The following is a 16,504-nucleotide window of genomic DNA, read 5'->3' on the forward strand; positions in this document are numbered from 1 at the left end:
GAAGTACTACAAGAAGAGGAGAAGTAGAAGTAGAAGAAGTAGAAGAAGAGGAGAAATAGAAGAAGAGGAAAAATTAGTTTAGGGTTACAAGAAGAAGAAATATTTTTTTTTGTCATTTAATTTTGCTATTGTATAGTGTATATGCTTAAGTGTTAATAGTGTTTCTTAGATTATTGCTTAATTTTGCTATTGTATATGCTTAAGTGTTAATAGTTTAATTTTGCTATTGTATATGCTTAAGTGTTAATAGTTTATTTTTAGCAAGAAAATTAATAGAACTAGTTTATTTTTTAGTTCATTTACGATGCCTATCCCGCATCCTCGTCGTCGACTCGGCGGACGACACGTGCTTGATCAGAGGGGCCCTTTCCGGGACTGGGCTCCGCCCGGCTGGTATTGGGAGGTGCTACCTTCCGGGGGGCGTAGGTTGGTGAGGAGCCAGCCCGTCGTTGACCCGATCCTTGTTTGGTGGCGGTCGCGTGGGCCAGTGAGGGTGCCGAGGCTTCCGGACACCGCGGAGGTGGTACGTCACCGTGTGAGCGAGGAGGATGAGCACGTCCGTCGCTACATGGTTGCGTTGGAGGGCAGGTTCGAGCATACCTGGCAGGTTCTTCGAGGATCTCACCGGAGCTATGATCCTGTGATGGTTCCTTCTCTTTGGGTGTCCACCGCCCGCGCCGATACCCGTCGGGCGCTACGGTTCTAGATGTATCAGTGATGCTATATGTATGATAGTATTCGAGGAGTATTAGTGATGATATTCGACGATGTACGGACAAAAGTGAAGATGTATTAGCTTATAATTGAATGCATGCTAATTTGAATACTACTTTATTTTACGATTTGGTTTTGCTTATTGAATGCTCAAATTGGAAAAGTATTCCTACTTTGAATACTATGCAGAAATCTAGGAGTCCCGGGTGGAGCCACGACCCGGGACTTAAGTTGTTTTGGAACGGAGTTCCTGATAGAATAATTCTTTTTTTGTACAAAGGTTAAGAGAATCCGTTTTTTGCATAACTATGGATCCACATATCAGGAACCTCGAAGAGGAAGAACTTCTCGAAGATATAATCAAAGATGGCCCCGACGTTGAACCAGCTGAATCTCCGTCGTCATATCTAAACCAGGATGTTGGAATGGAGGTCGAGCGACACGAAGATGAAGCCGATGGGGCAGGAGATAGGTCCAATGATGGAGAAGGTGATAGCTCCACTGATGGAGAAGCCGGTGAAGAGGAGAAGTCCGGCGAGGTATACATATGAAGTTCGACAATCACTTGTAATATATGAAAAATATTGGAGATAGCTCTATATTGTATACATATACATTCATTTGACGAATGTTTCTCCCTCTTAGGCCTCCACATCGAGCAAAACTACGAAACGAGGCCCGACTAGAAAGTTGGATGCACGGACGCATTACACATTTGAGGTGATATTTCCTACGGGCGAACCCAAGCTTCCTAAGAATGATGATGACACATTCAAGAAGCAATGCGGAGTTCTCGTTAGGGATCACGTCCCGATCAGCGTTCGGGAGTGGAACAAGCGCAAAGGGGCAGCCGATAGTGACTATGTCGCCGAAAGGTACAAAGATAATCTTTGGAATGATCTCATGTCACATTTCGACCTGCCAGAATGTGAGAATGAAGACGCCGCAGACAAACTGAGGGCCAAATTCAAGCAGTGGACTCTGAAGAAGATGGCCGAACTGTTCCGTAGCTGGAAGAAGAAGCTATGGAAAAACTATCTGAAGACAAAGAAAGTGCCAGTATTCGAGGGGTATCTAGCCAAGCAGGTGAATCACTGGAAGGCATTTCAAGAGTACAAGGAGTCAGAAGATGCCCATGCATTATCAGAAAAGAACAAGATAAATGCCGACAAGAAGAAATATCACCACAAGCTGGGGCCAGGGGGCTATGAGACTGCCATGCCAAAGTGGGATAAGAAAGAGCAAGATCTGATAGATAAAGGCATCGTACCTGAAACACTCCGTGATGAGTGGGAATTGAGAGAAAGAAATTGGTTCCTTGCGCATGGTGGGTCGTACGACGAAACAACAGGGGACCTCATCTGCAATGACGATCTTAGGATACCCAGGGAGAATTGGAAAAGGATAGTGAAAGAAATTAAGGAGGGACAAAGAAAGTTCACTGCAGATAGAGATAAAGATTTGCTCAGACTGGTCCTCGGCAATGACGAACATGGAGGACAAACGCGAGGCTTCGGTCCTTCTTACCCGTGGTGGCTTGGGTTTGCCAGAGACCAAGACACTTACAGAAGCCGAGAGAGAGCAAAGAAGCGGCAGCAGGATGAGGAGAATGACAAGTTCAACCAGTTTCTTGCCAGGATTAACGAGCAACAGAAGCAGATTGATGAGCTTAGAGGAGTACCGCGCCAGGAAGATCCCGCACTTGATATTACCGGCGCCCCATCTAAGCGGAAAAGCAGCGTGGCTTAATCTGAGGCCCCGCCCGACGATGAACGAAGAATGATAGAGGGCGGTCCCGGCTACCCCGTGGATGGAATCAAGGAGTCAACATCATGTGAACTCCATCAGAAATTCAAGAACATATCCATGAAGGTGGCCGTCGGACAAGCTTTACCTTCTAGCCCTGATGCACGCTGGCATGGCCATGAGATTCCAGCTGGCTTTGCTAAAGTCGGGGTGGATGAAATCATGACGGGGTTTAATGATATGGAGCTCGACATAGCTGGACCCGAAGATGAGAGGACACTCGGAGAAGTACTGGGTGGAGTCATCCTATGGGACAAGAATTACGTCAAGCTTCCAGGCTCGGCCCCAAGGACAACACCGCCTCCGAGTCGTCGCAGGTCACCTACACCTCCATTACCTCCAAGCCCTCCACATGACGTCGGCCAGCACAACACGAGTCCATCTCGATCACCGCCGCCGGACTTGGGTCGTCCGTCTCCGCCGCCGCCCGCACATGATACTAAGCGGAAGCGTGCCAGCAAGAACGCTCCGTCGATGATTTCTAAGCGACGGAGCTCCCCAAAGCGCAAACTGTCGCCCCTCCCAAAGGTACCTCATGCTAATCTTCCTATCAGACCTTATGATCGTACCCCCCGAGGAAAACGCCAGGATAGCAAAGGAACAACATGATGCGCAGATGAAAAAGAAGGAACCCGAGCCCCGCCCGGAATACACCGAGAAGCAAATAGCATGGGCAAAAGACTTCATAACCCTTCCATCACAGTATGACTTACACTATAAGCCTGATGACTATACACGCACATTGCAGAAGGAAGTGAAAAAGAGCAGCTCACGTGCAAGTGCAAGTGGGAGCAAATCAAGTTCAACTACAAGCAAGAAAAAAATCAGACGTTCCTCAGCTTGGACAACAGGCCAAATAGTCGATCCCACCCCTCAAGGTGTTAACCGAGAATGTTCCCCCTCCGGTGCAGGGGCAAGCTTTTGAAAGAGCAAAGGAGTTGGCGGCTGAATGTGGTATCTCGGTTGAAGATTTGCTGGCTTCCCAAGACGACAGGATACCCAAGGCTGTGGTAGCCCCTAAGCCACAATTTGTCATGGGAGAGCCTTTGGTCAGCAAAGATGATCTCCCACCAAATATGCGTTACTTGCATAAATGGTACTTAAGTGAATCAAAGAATGGGAGAACGATGATCGTGCTGAGTGTCCCACGGGAGTACTACGGCCGCTCCGAAGAAATCCATATCGACTTTGATGAACTCTTCCAGATGTACAATGGCGACGCCCTCGACAAATCGCTTAGGAGTTGCTATTGTCTGTAAGTTTTTCAATTCGTTGTCTGCATATAACTTGTTTATTTATTTCAATTCATTGTCTATATATAACTTGTACTCTATTATGCAGAATGAAGATTCTGGATTGTAAAAGTAAGAGCATCCTAAATATTGGGTTTATTGACCCAGATAAAATACATATAGCGACGCTAACTGACAAACCCAAGGAGACGGAGGAAAACCTTCTAAGGTTTCTAATAGATCAAAATTTCTGTGACCACATACTGTTTCCATACAACTTCAGGTGAGGGTCTTTACTCTGTTGTGTCCATTCACTTATAAGTGTAATTGATAAGTTACTGACACACACACACACACACACACATATATATATATATATATATATATGTGTGTGTGTGTGTGTGTGTGTGTGTGTGTGTGTGTGTGCAGCTTCCATTGGATTCTGTTGGACATTCAAATTGATAAGGGAAGAGTTGATGCCTTCGACCCATTATCGAGACCCTTGGAACAGTTCCAAAGCCTGCAGGACATGCTCCAAGGGTAATTTTAATCATTCTTGCGCTCTATCGGTCTCTATCGATGATTTTCTGATATATCAATTAATGAAAAACTTAGCAAATCATTATCCTTGTCGGGCAGGGTTTGGAAGCGGTTCAAGTGCGTGACTCTCGGTAACTTTCCTGAGAAGCTGACCTTTAGAGCGGCTCAGGTAAGTAGTAGTATGATATACTTCTATTAATTTTCAATACATTTATGATGCTAGATTATTATTTTGATTATATATATTTTATTCTCGTAAAGTGCGACCAGCAGCCACGGGGAACGCATCTATGCGGATACTATGTTTGGAAAACCATTCACACGTTTACCTCTGAGTTCAAGGATCACAGATTCGACGTAAGCAATGAACATTCACACCTCTATTTTTACCCGTCATTCTTTGTTATCATGATTGATATTCATATTCATCTCCTCTTCTTATATAGCACACGGCCATGAGGACGAAGGTCCTACCAGAGCAACGCGCGATTGCTGTTGCAGAGGAGCTTGCGGGATTTCTGAGGACGGAAGCTATAGAAGACAAAGGATGATTTAGTGTAGCTAAGGGCCATTACTGATGTTCGTCCATGTAATCGAATAGACGGGCTCTAGTCCCGATAATTCAGATCTCCATATAATTGTATATATATGATCGCTTGTAAGATAAGTTAATCTTATATATATATATGCATAATTATTTCTATTTAAATTATATGAAAACTAATTTCCGAACACCAAACGAGGCATCACGTTAATCTCCCGAACACCTAAACCCTAAAACCCTAAAACCCAAAAATAATTTCATTCAAAAAAAAAAACCTAAAAACCAGCAAAATCTGAAAATCTTTAGTCCCGGTCCGTGTAACGAACCGGGACTAAAGGGCCTGCCCCTGGGGCGCTACGAGGCGCCCACGTGGAGCACCTTTAGTCCCGGCTTGTAAGAGGGCCGGGACGAAAGGTTAGGCCTTTAGTCCCGCCCCTTTAGTCCCGGTTGGTGAACCGGGACTAAAGCCCCTTACGGGCCGGGGCTAAAGGTCCCGTCCCCACTAGTGTATCTTCAAGTGATGCGGTGTCTACCTCTGATGTGTCATCTCTTCATTCTCTCCTTCAGCGACTCGACAAGTTTTGAAGACTCTTCATGCTACGACGACACACTCAAGACGCGGATTTGGATTATCATTGTTTTTTTAGTATTACACTTTTTCAAATGCAATGCTATTGCATACACTTTGCATTTGAGGGGGGATGTTAGGAAGTATTAATATTAGTCTAGGAGTCTTTATTAGTCTATGTTTACTTTCCTTACACCTCAAGTCATGTGTAATATATATATGCTCCTTGGGCCTTCAATACAGATAAATAGCTTTCTTAACAAGGGTAATGTAAAGATGCATCTATTTTATCTAAGATGCATCTGTCCAGTTAAAAAACTCTCCAAAAACTCATGGTTGTAGGACATATGCATCGGCAAAAACTTGTCTACAAAGATGATCATGTGTGCACCATACAAAAGTAGTAACATTATTATGCACATATATTTAGCAAAATAAGTTGGTTTAAACTGTTTTTTTAGTACAATGCACATATGATCATTTTTGTAAAAATAATAATATGCAAGTGTGCATGTTCCAACTTGTCCGATATTCATGATTTTCTTGCTCACAAAAGAAGGGATGTGTCCAGATAATCATGTGTGCACGTAATGCATACAATGTGTTAACTGTTACTTTAGACGAGTTTCTACAAATGGTTAATGTGAACTGCAATAGCTCAATACTCCCTCTGTTCCTAAATATAAGACCTTTTAGAGATTTTACTAGAATACTACACACGGAACAAAATGAGTGAATCTATACTCTAAAATATGTCTATATACATCCGTATGTAGTTTATAGTGCATTTTCTAAAATGTCTTATATTTAGAAACGGAGGGAGTACTTCTCTATTACTCCCTCCGTTCCTAAATATAAGTCTTTAAAGAGGTTTCATTAGTGGACTATATACGGATGTATATAGACATACTTTAGAGTGTAGATTCACTCATTTTGCTCCGTATGTAGACTCCTAGTGAAATATCTTTAAAGACTTATATTTAGGAACGGAGAGAGTAGATGGCAAAGCAGGAAGGCATTAACAACGTACCCCCTGCACCACACTCCAGTCCTACCTGAATTGACGCGTTGCAGTTTGGTCCGTCCATGGGTCGGCATTGAATCTTCAGACAATCAAATGCACTGGAATCACCAAGTAACATGCTCACCAATCACTGTTTTCCGCCTCTTGCTTTGGAGAGAAGGATGTCTTGTCAGATCGACAAGGCCATCGCACTAGTGGATTCCAAAACTCTCTGAGGCTCTTAGAAAAGAAATGTAATGTAGACTGGTCGTTGCCAGTACTTACACCACAGCTCTCCTTGACCTTTCATTAGTGGGATATAGTTCTCAAAGTCATATCCTGTAGTATACTAACAGTAAGAATACTAGTTCTGCAGCTTGGATCCATGTCATGCAAAAGGACTGTATACTCTTACCGTAAAGGTACGTTGGAACTATTCATTCACCAAAATAAAGGTAATATATATCATTCTGGCAGTGCTATGTCTGCAAGAATCATGTAAAGCGGTGGTTCAAGAGATTGCAATGTACGGTAGTGGGGTGGCTAAAAAGGAATCCAGTAGGAAGTATACTGGAAGAATATCATGCATGAGCCACGTCTCAGGATCCTCAATCATTGGAAGATGGATCCTTGTAATATTTCTCAGTGTGCAGCAGCAGTACTTCGAGTCTGATTGGCACCACCAAGTAGGCTGCTGCTCTTGTCTAGGACACAGAAGACCAGCCTGTACCCACTGAGGAGGCTAGTTGTTGCACTTGCCATTTTATGATGCCCACATCAGGTGTTTGGTTTGCCAGGTGGAAATCCAAATTCTGTGAGAACTGCTTCTGCTTGCATTTTTTCCGAAAAGGAGGATTGTATTACAATGGATGTCCAGCAAGCATCAGTGGTGTTCTAAATGCTCTTATATTAGTTTACGGAGGAAGTAGAAAATAGCACCGACAAGGATCAGCAGCAACAACAAATGAAGAACTAATCCTATTATTGGTGTTACCTTGTGAGAACTACATGATATATGCTTAGCATACATAAAAAAAGTGCGTGGTCACCTATCAGCTAGAGGGGAATAGTAAACCTGTTCTCATTGGTACTTCGCTACATTGCTGCACAGATTTCACCACACCATTGCTGCCCCGATAAGAACAGCTGCATCATTTGTTTTACTCCTACTACTCATATGGCCCTGCTTGTAGGTTCTCTTACCTTTTTAGCTGTGATCAACCTGTATGGCCAGCTAAAGAAATTGCCTTGGCTGTCCCTGCTAACTTGGGATCTGGGGTTACCTTCCGCCCTCAGCTCCAGTTACTGAGTTGGGTACACTACATAAAGGTATGCAAGAGTAAGATGCAAAGTGAGTTAGTAAAAGGCTAAGGCGGCAAGAAGTTGAGAGTTGAGATACCCTGTTTCTTAATGGATTCTGGGCTTTCTTGAAATATCCATCCTTTGGTCACTGAATTTAGTTTCTTTATATTCTTGCAAATTAGTTCAGGATCAATTTAAGTGCAATGCCATTTATGTGCGTCTTTATTTGTTTGGCCTTTCTAATTGTTAGGCCCTACCATGGAGAGATGTTGTGGACGGCACTATTCTTGTGTAGGGATCTTCAGAATGCGAAAAGGAAATTGGGTACACCAGTTGATCAGTTTCTATGGAACTCATTTGTCAGATGCAGTGCTGTGTTGATGGTTACAACAGAAGTGCTGATGGCTGGCAACTGTTGAGGTCTAAATAGTTCCCCCAAATAGGCATTCTGTTGGAGCAAGACGCTCCATGGACAATCATTGGAAAAGTTAACTCCAAAATTTCCGATTTGCCGAGGCCCTACCAGTTAACATCCCAATTCAAAGAATCTTCGTAAATCTATCATTCTTTGGTAGATGTTTCCATGGTGCTAGTCTGCTAGACGCTGATGAAGGCGGTCTTTTGCAGGTGAATAGTCTTATTATCGTAGGCGATCTTTAAAAATAGCACACAGTTCATAGCACAGTAGTAACCCAAAGTTACATTTGAACTTGTAGGCACCTGAATTGTTTCTTTTGAATTGCATTCGCTCATTGCTGGGGCACTCGATAGGGGAGAATAAATCATGGCACGCGAGGTTACCTGTTGTAGTTGCTTTAGCTAATATATAGGCTTCACTTCTTTTTAGAAATCTTACTTTAGCCAACTTAGCTTTTGCAATTTAAGTAGCAACAATGTACTTAATTCCTCATGTCATGAAAAAAAGTGTCAGCTCATCATGATCGACGTGCTCCATGCGGATTACGCGTCATGCACAGTTCATTGATTAAACTATGCCACTACTAATAGGTTCTTATGTCTCTGCATGCTCTCTTTTGTTCTGATCTTGCCACACGTCCGCTGAGTGTTCAAGTTACTTTCTATGTTACCTTTCAGTGACCGTAGTTGATCTTATTCAAAATCACGAGTGCTTACATAGCAAGGAAGGGGTGTGTGTGTGGGGGGGGGGGGGGGGTTATACGGGGAAGAGAACTAAGATAGGGCATGCATTTCAAGCTGGGCACAGAACTATATATATAGAAGACAGCCACCATCAGAACTTCCCTCTACTTCGTTTCATCCTTTTCCCTCTTCTCTTGAACAAAGAGGAGTCAGACTGTATCAGGCACCAATTTCCTCAAACAACAAGGAGTCTTGCCTTCCATTCCCATCTGCACCAACTCTTCTTGAGATACAACATACCCACTCTTCATCTTTTCTCTGTGGTGCATGCATTCATGTTTCACAGAGTTGAGATCGAAGCAAACACATCCGCATACTACTAGCTAGATCAAGGAAACACCACTACGTGCATGGATCACTGGAGTGAAAGTGAGGGCAAGAGAGTCCATGATCCTATCTTCCAACCCCGCATCAGCCACAACTGCCGCCAGCCTGTTGAAGAATTCTGCAGGGAGAGGAGCACAGATGCTGCTGTTACTCGCTCGGAGCTATGTACCTGGGTTCCTGGTCCTATTATCGTGGGTGCAGGACCATCAGGGCTTGCCGTCGCTGCATGTCTCAAGGAGAAGGGCGTCGACAGCCTCATCCTTGAACGCTCCAACTGCATAGCTTCTCTGTGGCAGCTCAAAACATATGATCGTCTGAGCCTTCATCTTCCACGGCAGTTCTGTGAGCTTCCTCTCATGCCTTTCCCTGCTGATTACCCTATTTATCCCTCAAAGGAGAAGTTTGTAGCGTACTTGGAGAAGTATGCTGCTCGGTTCGGCATCTGCCCCAGGTACAACCATGCGGTGGTTCGTGCAGAGTATGATGAGAAGCTTCTGTTATGGCGTGTGAGATCGCAACTTACAGGCAGAATGGAAGAGGAGGTGGAATATTTATCTCGGTGGTTGGTTGTGGCGACTGGCGAGAACGCTGAGGTTGTGCAGCCAGAGATCGACGGACTAAAAGAGTTCAAGGGAACGGTTGTGCACACCAGTGCATACAAAACTGGCAGTGCGTTTGCAGGGAAGCGTGTTCTTGTTGTTGGGTGTGGCAACTCTGGCATGGAGGTCTGCCTAGATCTCTGCGATCACAATGCACAGCCCCATATTGTAGTAAGAGACACTGTACGTGACTTTCTTCTACTTCTCTATCATTATTGTTTTGACAATGTTATTCAGTTATATATTTTCCAATATTAACCCTATGAAATGACAAACCTAGACTGATGGCAGGAGAAGGTGCTCCCTGGTTAATATATTTAGGTTATACTTGTTGAGGTGCCAGTCTCGCCTGTACCAACGACTCAAGCGTGCTTATCTCTAGACTCTAGCTTATCAACTTAAGGGAGGCATAATATCTGGAATCATTAGTGCAGTGTACATCAAAATTAGTATTTTTTTTCAAGGCCAAGTTGGTTCTCACACCTACAGCAAAGTTGGCTTTGTTGTTCATAGTTTAGGGTTAAGAACAAGCTGCCACTTGAGGAAAGGTGGAGATTCTTGGAAGAAAAGGCTTCTCCATTGCTGCCTATTAGTCTTTGAATTATTTCTTTCTCGTGATTCATTCGCACGCGTGTGTACTTGCATATTGTTTGGCCACTGCCGCGTCTTTCATCTCCATGTTCTTTTCCTTCTTGACTAGTTGCCTGCTAATAGTTTTCTTGCCCCAATTATAGCGCAAAGAGCTTTCTCGTTTATGCTTCACAGGAAAACTATGATTTGCACATGTTAGCCATGGGTCCCCATCACCACCACGAGAGCATAGCATAAGTCTGTCACTTAGAAAGAAACATTAACAAAATGACTTGAGAACCTACCTTTCATGACTAGGTGCATTCCTTTCTCACAGCTATTTCAGCTTTGAAAGAGCCTAGTGAGATTAAGAAAAGGAAGCATCCCTTCCAAAAAAAATGCAAGCCGGGGTTATCTTAATATGCTATGTTGGAGATAAGGGAATAAGTTTGGTCCAGGGACCAAATGGTCGTGTTGCTTCTTGTAAGCATGCAGAAAGCAGACTTCGGAAAAGAGAAATTTGTGCCAATTAATTTTATGATCCAATCATTAACTCCAAATGTTGCATTGCCTTTTTGTGAGCGCTAGCTAAGATTTTGTTCATCATTGGCAGGTACACATCTTGCCCAGGGAGATGCTGGGTCAGTCCACCTTTGGGCTGTCAATGTGGCTGCTCAAGTGGTTCCCAGTCCACGTGGTGGACCGGATTCTACTGCTCGTAGCACGGACCATGCTTGGGGATACTGCTCGGCTTGGGCTAAAGCGGCCTACCGTCGGTCCCCTTGAGCTCAAGTCACTCTCAGGGAAGACCCCAGTTCTTGATGTTGGCACATTTGCAAAGATTAGGTCTGGTGATATCAAGGTCTGTTCCATATCACTGAAGTACAAAGCAACACTATAAAGTGATTTTTGAGCTTCTCAGAAAATAAAGTGACTGTTTGAGAGAGTGTATTAACCCGTCTCCGCCTTACTTTAAGTACTGAGCTACAATTTCCCCATTGGTTGAACTATGCAGGTGCTTCCAGGAATCAAGAAAATATCAGGACGACAGGTAGAGTTTTTGGACACACGGTCGGAGGACTTCGATGCAATTGTGCTTGCCACTGGCTACAAGAGCAACGTCCCCTTCTGGTTGAAGGTGCATTACATTTTCACAGTGGCAAAACGAATTAAAATGACAGTTGGATGAATTTTTTTATGAAACCTGTGTGTTGACTGTAGCTGTATGTCTTATGTCAGTTTTTTTATTCTGAAATGGGCATTTGCGCAATGATCTCTGAATCGTATTTTGTTTTGAAATGTGCAGGACCGGGAGTTATTTTCGGACAAAGATGGATTGCCAAGAAAAGCATTTCCAAACGGATGGAAGGGTGAGCGGGGGCTCTACTCGGTCGGACTCACCCGCCGTGGCCTGATGGGAACCTCGGTTGACGCGAGGAGGATCGCTCACGACATCGAGCAACAGTTGAGTGCTGAAGGGAAGCTCTAGCTGTGGTTGCTGTTGTTTGCCATGGTGACAGTGGGAGGCGTGCCATCAACCGATCTTGAGTTTGTGAATATATGTGTAGGTCTGGCGAGAATGATATATACCATGTTTGCCGACTTCAGCCGTGTGGTTGAAGCGGCTGTGCTGTGTTGCTTGCCTTGGTAGTGCTTGTATAGTGTATTGTATTTGTCGATTTCTTTGTGTTATCTTGGTTTTGATGACTAACCATCCTATATAGGCTGCTTTGTATCATCCTCGGTGGGGTAATATCATGTTTTGACAATCGGGCTCTGTTTGGCCTTGACTGATCAATGAATCTGTATTGGTTTTCCTGACATCACATGTATACATACACCCTCCGTTTCTTTTTACCTTTCATATAAGATTTGTTTCAACTCAGACTTTGTAAAGTTTGACTAAATGTATATTTAAAAATGTCTACAATACCAAAGATACACAATATGCAAATTAATTCAATGATGCATCTAATGGTATTAATTTAGTATTTTGAGTTTCATTGTTCTTTTCATGTAAACTAGATCAAAGTTTGCAAAGTTTGACAATCTCATACGCAGTAAAAAGAAACCGACCGAGTATATATATATTTCCTTGTGCATCAAACCTACCAGCAATGCAAGCAGCCGGAAGCTTCAGAGGTTGGTATTCTGAGCAAGATTCGCTTTGGTGCTCGACGATCGCTTATGTTATGTTATACACTTGCGCTATATTTGTAGAATTACTTTGCTCCATCATCGAGTTCACTTTCGGCCATGAGCTTTTGATGCCCGGAGGTCCCTCTTCCTACCTACACCTACGCCCTAGGGCTACGGCGGCCCTGGCTAGCTAGGAGTAGGACTGAATAAAGGAAAATCCGGCTACCTACTGGGAATCCGTTTTCCTTTTGGTAGGCAAGCCGTGCACCAAAAGTTCTCTGGTTGCTGGCCGGGCAGCCGTTCTCTGCGTATCATTGGCGAAACGACAGCAACGGAGACGGCACACAGCATGAGCAGGTCGATCAGGTCCTACAAAAGTCACTCGGAGTCGGGGGCGACGAGGTAAATCTTGCCACTGCCAAGACAAGCGGAATATTCCGGGGATTTCCTTTCACTGTGGACTCGACAGCCTGCGACGCTAGTGTACCTGCTGTTCTCTATGGTTTTTTCACCTGCTGCCCCTGTTCGTCGTCAACAAAGCAGGGGGGGGGGGGGGGGGGGATTTCGAGTGCTCCCGTCCATGGAGCTCCAGGTGGGTTAGATCTGCATGAAGAGACTGGATCAATCCACTGGATGCTTTGGCGGGTTGATGAGCTTCTTAACCCTAGCCACGCGCCAACCAAGGATGATTTGATGAGAGCAAGACGTAGAAGTGCTGCTGGTATGCGTGGTTTATGAGTAAATAAATTATTGTAGATGGCATCTAAACAGGAATGAGAAGATAAGCAGTAGAGATGGATGGATGGATGGACTAATTAAAAAGAAAACGATTTAGTGACAAGGACATGCATGGGCATGGCAATCACATGCATCTGATACTGACAGTACATGGATTACCTCCCTCCAGAGCACGTTGACTACACTTTTCGTGTTGTGGCACATGATATGAGTGCTTGCGTGCGATGTGTACATGCATGCATGTATGTCGATCGATCGGTCATGGTCGAAAGACATCGCCACCCTCTGATCCACTGTCTGCGCGAGACTAACCAAAGCTAGCAGACCCTATATCATCGATCTGTAGCTGTAGCTGGACTAATCGAACCATATCGGTACGTCATGGCAGGTACAATTAATGAGTACACTCTTGCAACGAGGAGCATATGTTCGTCCCTGCTCCCGGCCAAACGGAAGAGAACGAACGACCATTGAATGTAGCATCGATCAACTCGAGTAGTACGTAGCGATGGATGGATGAACCAGGAGAGGAGAGGAGAGGAGAGCCAGTGCAGGTGCACGTTGCAATCAGCTGGTTGCAGCAGCGGCTTGATTGCGCCAATGTCTTTCCTTGGTGGCCTGGCCTGTCTATTGACCGACTCAAGCCAAGACCGTGCATTGCATATGCGTATCGACCGGCGCTATGCATGGGGGTTTAGGGCGCTCACGTACGGCACTCCGTGTCCGGCGGTCCGGCCAAGGAGAAACCAACGAGCGAGAGAGTGCGACCATTGTAGCTGGCTAGCGTCGATCTCAGCGCATGATGGACGTTGCAATCATGAGGGTTCCGTGGCGAATGAGATCGGAAATCAGCTGTGTGCGTGCGTGTGCGCCGTCGCTGTGCCTGTGTGCGTGATTAAATTTCCCCTGGGAGATGGAACATGCATGCGCTGCGCAGGCCTTGTCAGCAGCCGCATCTTTTGATCGAGCCGGCGGATGATTAGGCTGACGGCGACGCGCGCGCCCCCGGCCGGCCTGTTGCTCCACAGCGGCGCAAGTGCCGATCGATCGAACTCGACGTACGCCACCGCCGCAGACCCGTCCTCGCCTTCTCGGACGCATGCATGGGCATGGTGGCGCTATGCTCTACTAGACTGGATGGATGGATGGGTCGATCTCGGTTGGATTAAACAAGGCGGAGGGCAGAAAAAGGGAACCGAAAAGGAGTGGACACGGGAAGGCTAGCGCAGCACATGCGGAGCAACACTCCTGCGAGAAAAAGCTAGGGTACTCGCCCGACTGAGGGGAGGCGAGCGGAACCCAAGGCAGGCGCGCGCGGCCACATGCGCGCATGCACGCACGCAGCTGGGATTGGGAACGAATGATCCATCGACATGCATGGGTGCAGCGCGAGTGCGGCCATGGCCCTCCCCGACGCGATCATCGACCTTATCGTGCGCTACGTACCCATGCATCTTCCTCCCTCCCTTCCTTCCTTCCTTCCCCAGCTCATCTCCCTGGCCGCTAGCCGCTAGCCAGCTCCTCCGTGCCAGTGCCTCCCAGGTCCTTGGAAGGCATGCAAAGGCGCGGCTCATCGGGACCTCGCTTTCCCGCGGCGGAGCCGCCGGTCCTGGCATCCCCGGGCAAGCACGCGCGCAGCTGCTGCTGCCTCGGCGAGGCGCTCGGCGGCATGATTGCGCCGCATGCCTGGCCACTTGGAGGGGAGTGCGCTGCGCGCTAGCTCCAGGGAATTTCCTGAAAGGCAGCGCCCCCGCCCCCGCCCCTGAGTGTCGTGATTCCCTCCCAGTGCACTGGAACACTAGCTGCACTATTTGCCGTCCGCGCGCTTAGGGTATATGCAGAGGAGATTCCTCCTCCTCCTCCTCCTCGCATCTAGTCATGTCGGACGCAGCGCACGCCGCACGCGCACTACCGCCGACCCCGCGCGCGCTTCTAGCTAAGCTAAGCTACCCGTCGCCCGCGTCTTTTCCCGCATGGAAGACGCGCGTTGCCATAAATGATCAAAGCGGCCGGCGACGAGACATCGTTAACTGGTTAAGCAGGTTAGCCACTCATAATCCACCCATGCATAATCGATCTAGCCTTTGTCCCCAACTCCCAATCACCTCTGGTAGTAGCAGTACTAACAAAGGTGCTAGGCTAGTGCATGCCTGGATCGATGCCCCTCGGGTGACACGGGAGGCTAGCCTTCGTGGGGCATGCGCACACACAGCGGTCGTGCCGGGTATCTACTAATGCGTTGTGGAATCTACATCTCTCAAACAAGGCTTTGCGTGCTTTGCATCCGGTATGTATCTAGTGGTTGGTTGCCTTGCAAGTACTGCCTCCACCAGGTAATTAACCAAGCCAAGCAGACATATATAGTGGTCGACGACTCGAATCGAATCCGTCGTCCCTTTATTCTCAACTGAGGCAGGCATCGATCGAAAGATTCATGGGCATGATGTGATGACCTATAAGCAGCAAGTTTACAGTGTGGCGCATCCACCGGGTGGTGGCGTCATGCTCATGCACGGTGCTTGCATCCTTTGCTTGAGTGTACTAGCTAGACGTAGCAGGTAGCGCGCTCTTCGTATTACGAGCTCACCTTCGGGGCATCAACTTCTGTTACTGATGTCACGACTTGACACGAAAGCCAGTTTAGCGTTATAACTTACGGTATATATTGAACTGTGCTATAACTTGGCTTTGGCGCGCATGTACGGTGCAAATCATGTTTTTATGCGAACATGATGTTGATTAGGTGTCAACGACTGGACGACAAAGAGGATGCATGTGTGCCTGCTATTTTGCAGGGAAAAGAACTTTGAATTTTCTTGTCACAAAAATTACTTGCAAGGCTGCAGGGACCACTTGTCAGCGTTAAATGAATTATTATGTGATTGATAAAAAGCCGCGCAAGCAGGGATTCAACAAGTTAACATTAAAGACAGAAACTACGCACGACAAACCACCTGACGCACGATACATTCATGTTATGATTGGATGCCCAAGCTATAGTATTAAGTGGGATGCAGTCTCTACATCCATTTTGCACTGTAAAATATAATTGTGTGGTATAAAAAGTGTACATATAAATAAATTAAATTAAAATTATAGAATAATCATGTACTAATTTAACATTTAACCACATAACTAAGTTATAAATTACAAAATTATTCATGTAATAATTTGCATATTAAATAAAAATATATTCAACAAATGCTTATATAAGTTTAAACATGTTCACATTTTATCAAAATAATATTAATGTAATATATA

The 16,504-nt window shown here is 45.7% G+C and overlaps 1 protein-coding gene across 1 annotated transcript; it reads left to right on the forward strand.

Moving 5' to 3' along the window:
• Positions 1 to 8,920: 8,920 nt before the first annotated feature.
• LOC123440209 (indole-3-pyruvate monooxygenase YUCCA2-like) lies at positions 8,921 to 12,179 on the forward strand. Its single transcript, XM_045116777.1, has 4 exons — positions 8,921 to 9,979; positions 10,980 to 11,228; positions 11,382 to 11,504; positions 11,673 to 12,179. The coding sequence occupies exons 1-4, from the start codon at positions 9,221 to 9,223 to the stop codon at positions 11,853 to 11,855; spliced, it is 1,314 nt and encodes a 437-aa protein (XP_044972712.1). The 5' UTR covers positions 8,921 to 9,220; the 3' UTR covers positions 11,856 to 12,179.
• Positions 12,180 to 16,504: the final 4,325 nt, after the last annotated feature.

Source organism: Hordeum vulgare, chromosome 3H (assembly GCF_904849725.1).
Source record: "Hordeum vulgare subsp. vulgare chromosome 3H, MorexV3_pseudomolecules_assembly, whole genome shotgun sequence".
In the NCBI taxonomy this organism is placed as follows: Eukaryota; Viridiplantae; Streptophyta; class Magnoliopsida; order Poales; family Poaceae; genus Hordeum; species Hordeum vulgare.

Coding starts and splice junctions, on each gene's coding strand:
- LOC123440209 (XM_045116777.1), top strand. CDS start 9,221: ATGGATCACTGGAGTGAAAGTGAGGGCAAGAGAGTCCATGATCCTATC. Junction 9,980..10,979: donor ATATTGTAGTAAGAGACACT/GTACGTGACTTT, acceptor CATCATTGGCAG/GTACACATCTTGCCCAGGGA. Junction 11,229..11,381: donor TTAGGTCTGGTGATATCAAG/GTCTGTTCCATA, acceptor TGAACTATGCAG/GTGCTTCCAGGAATCAAGAA.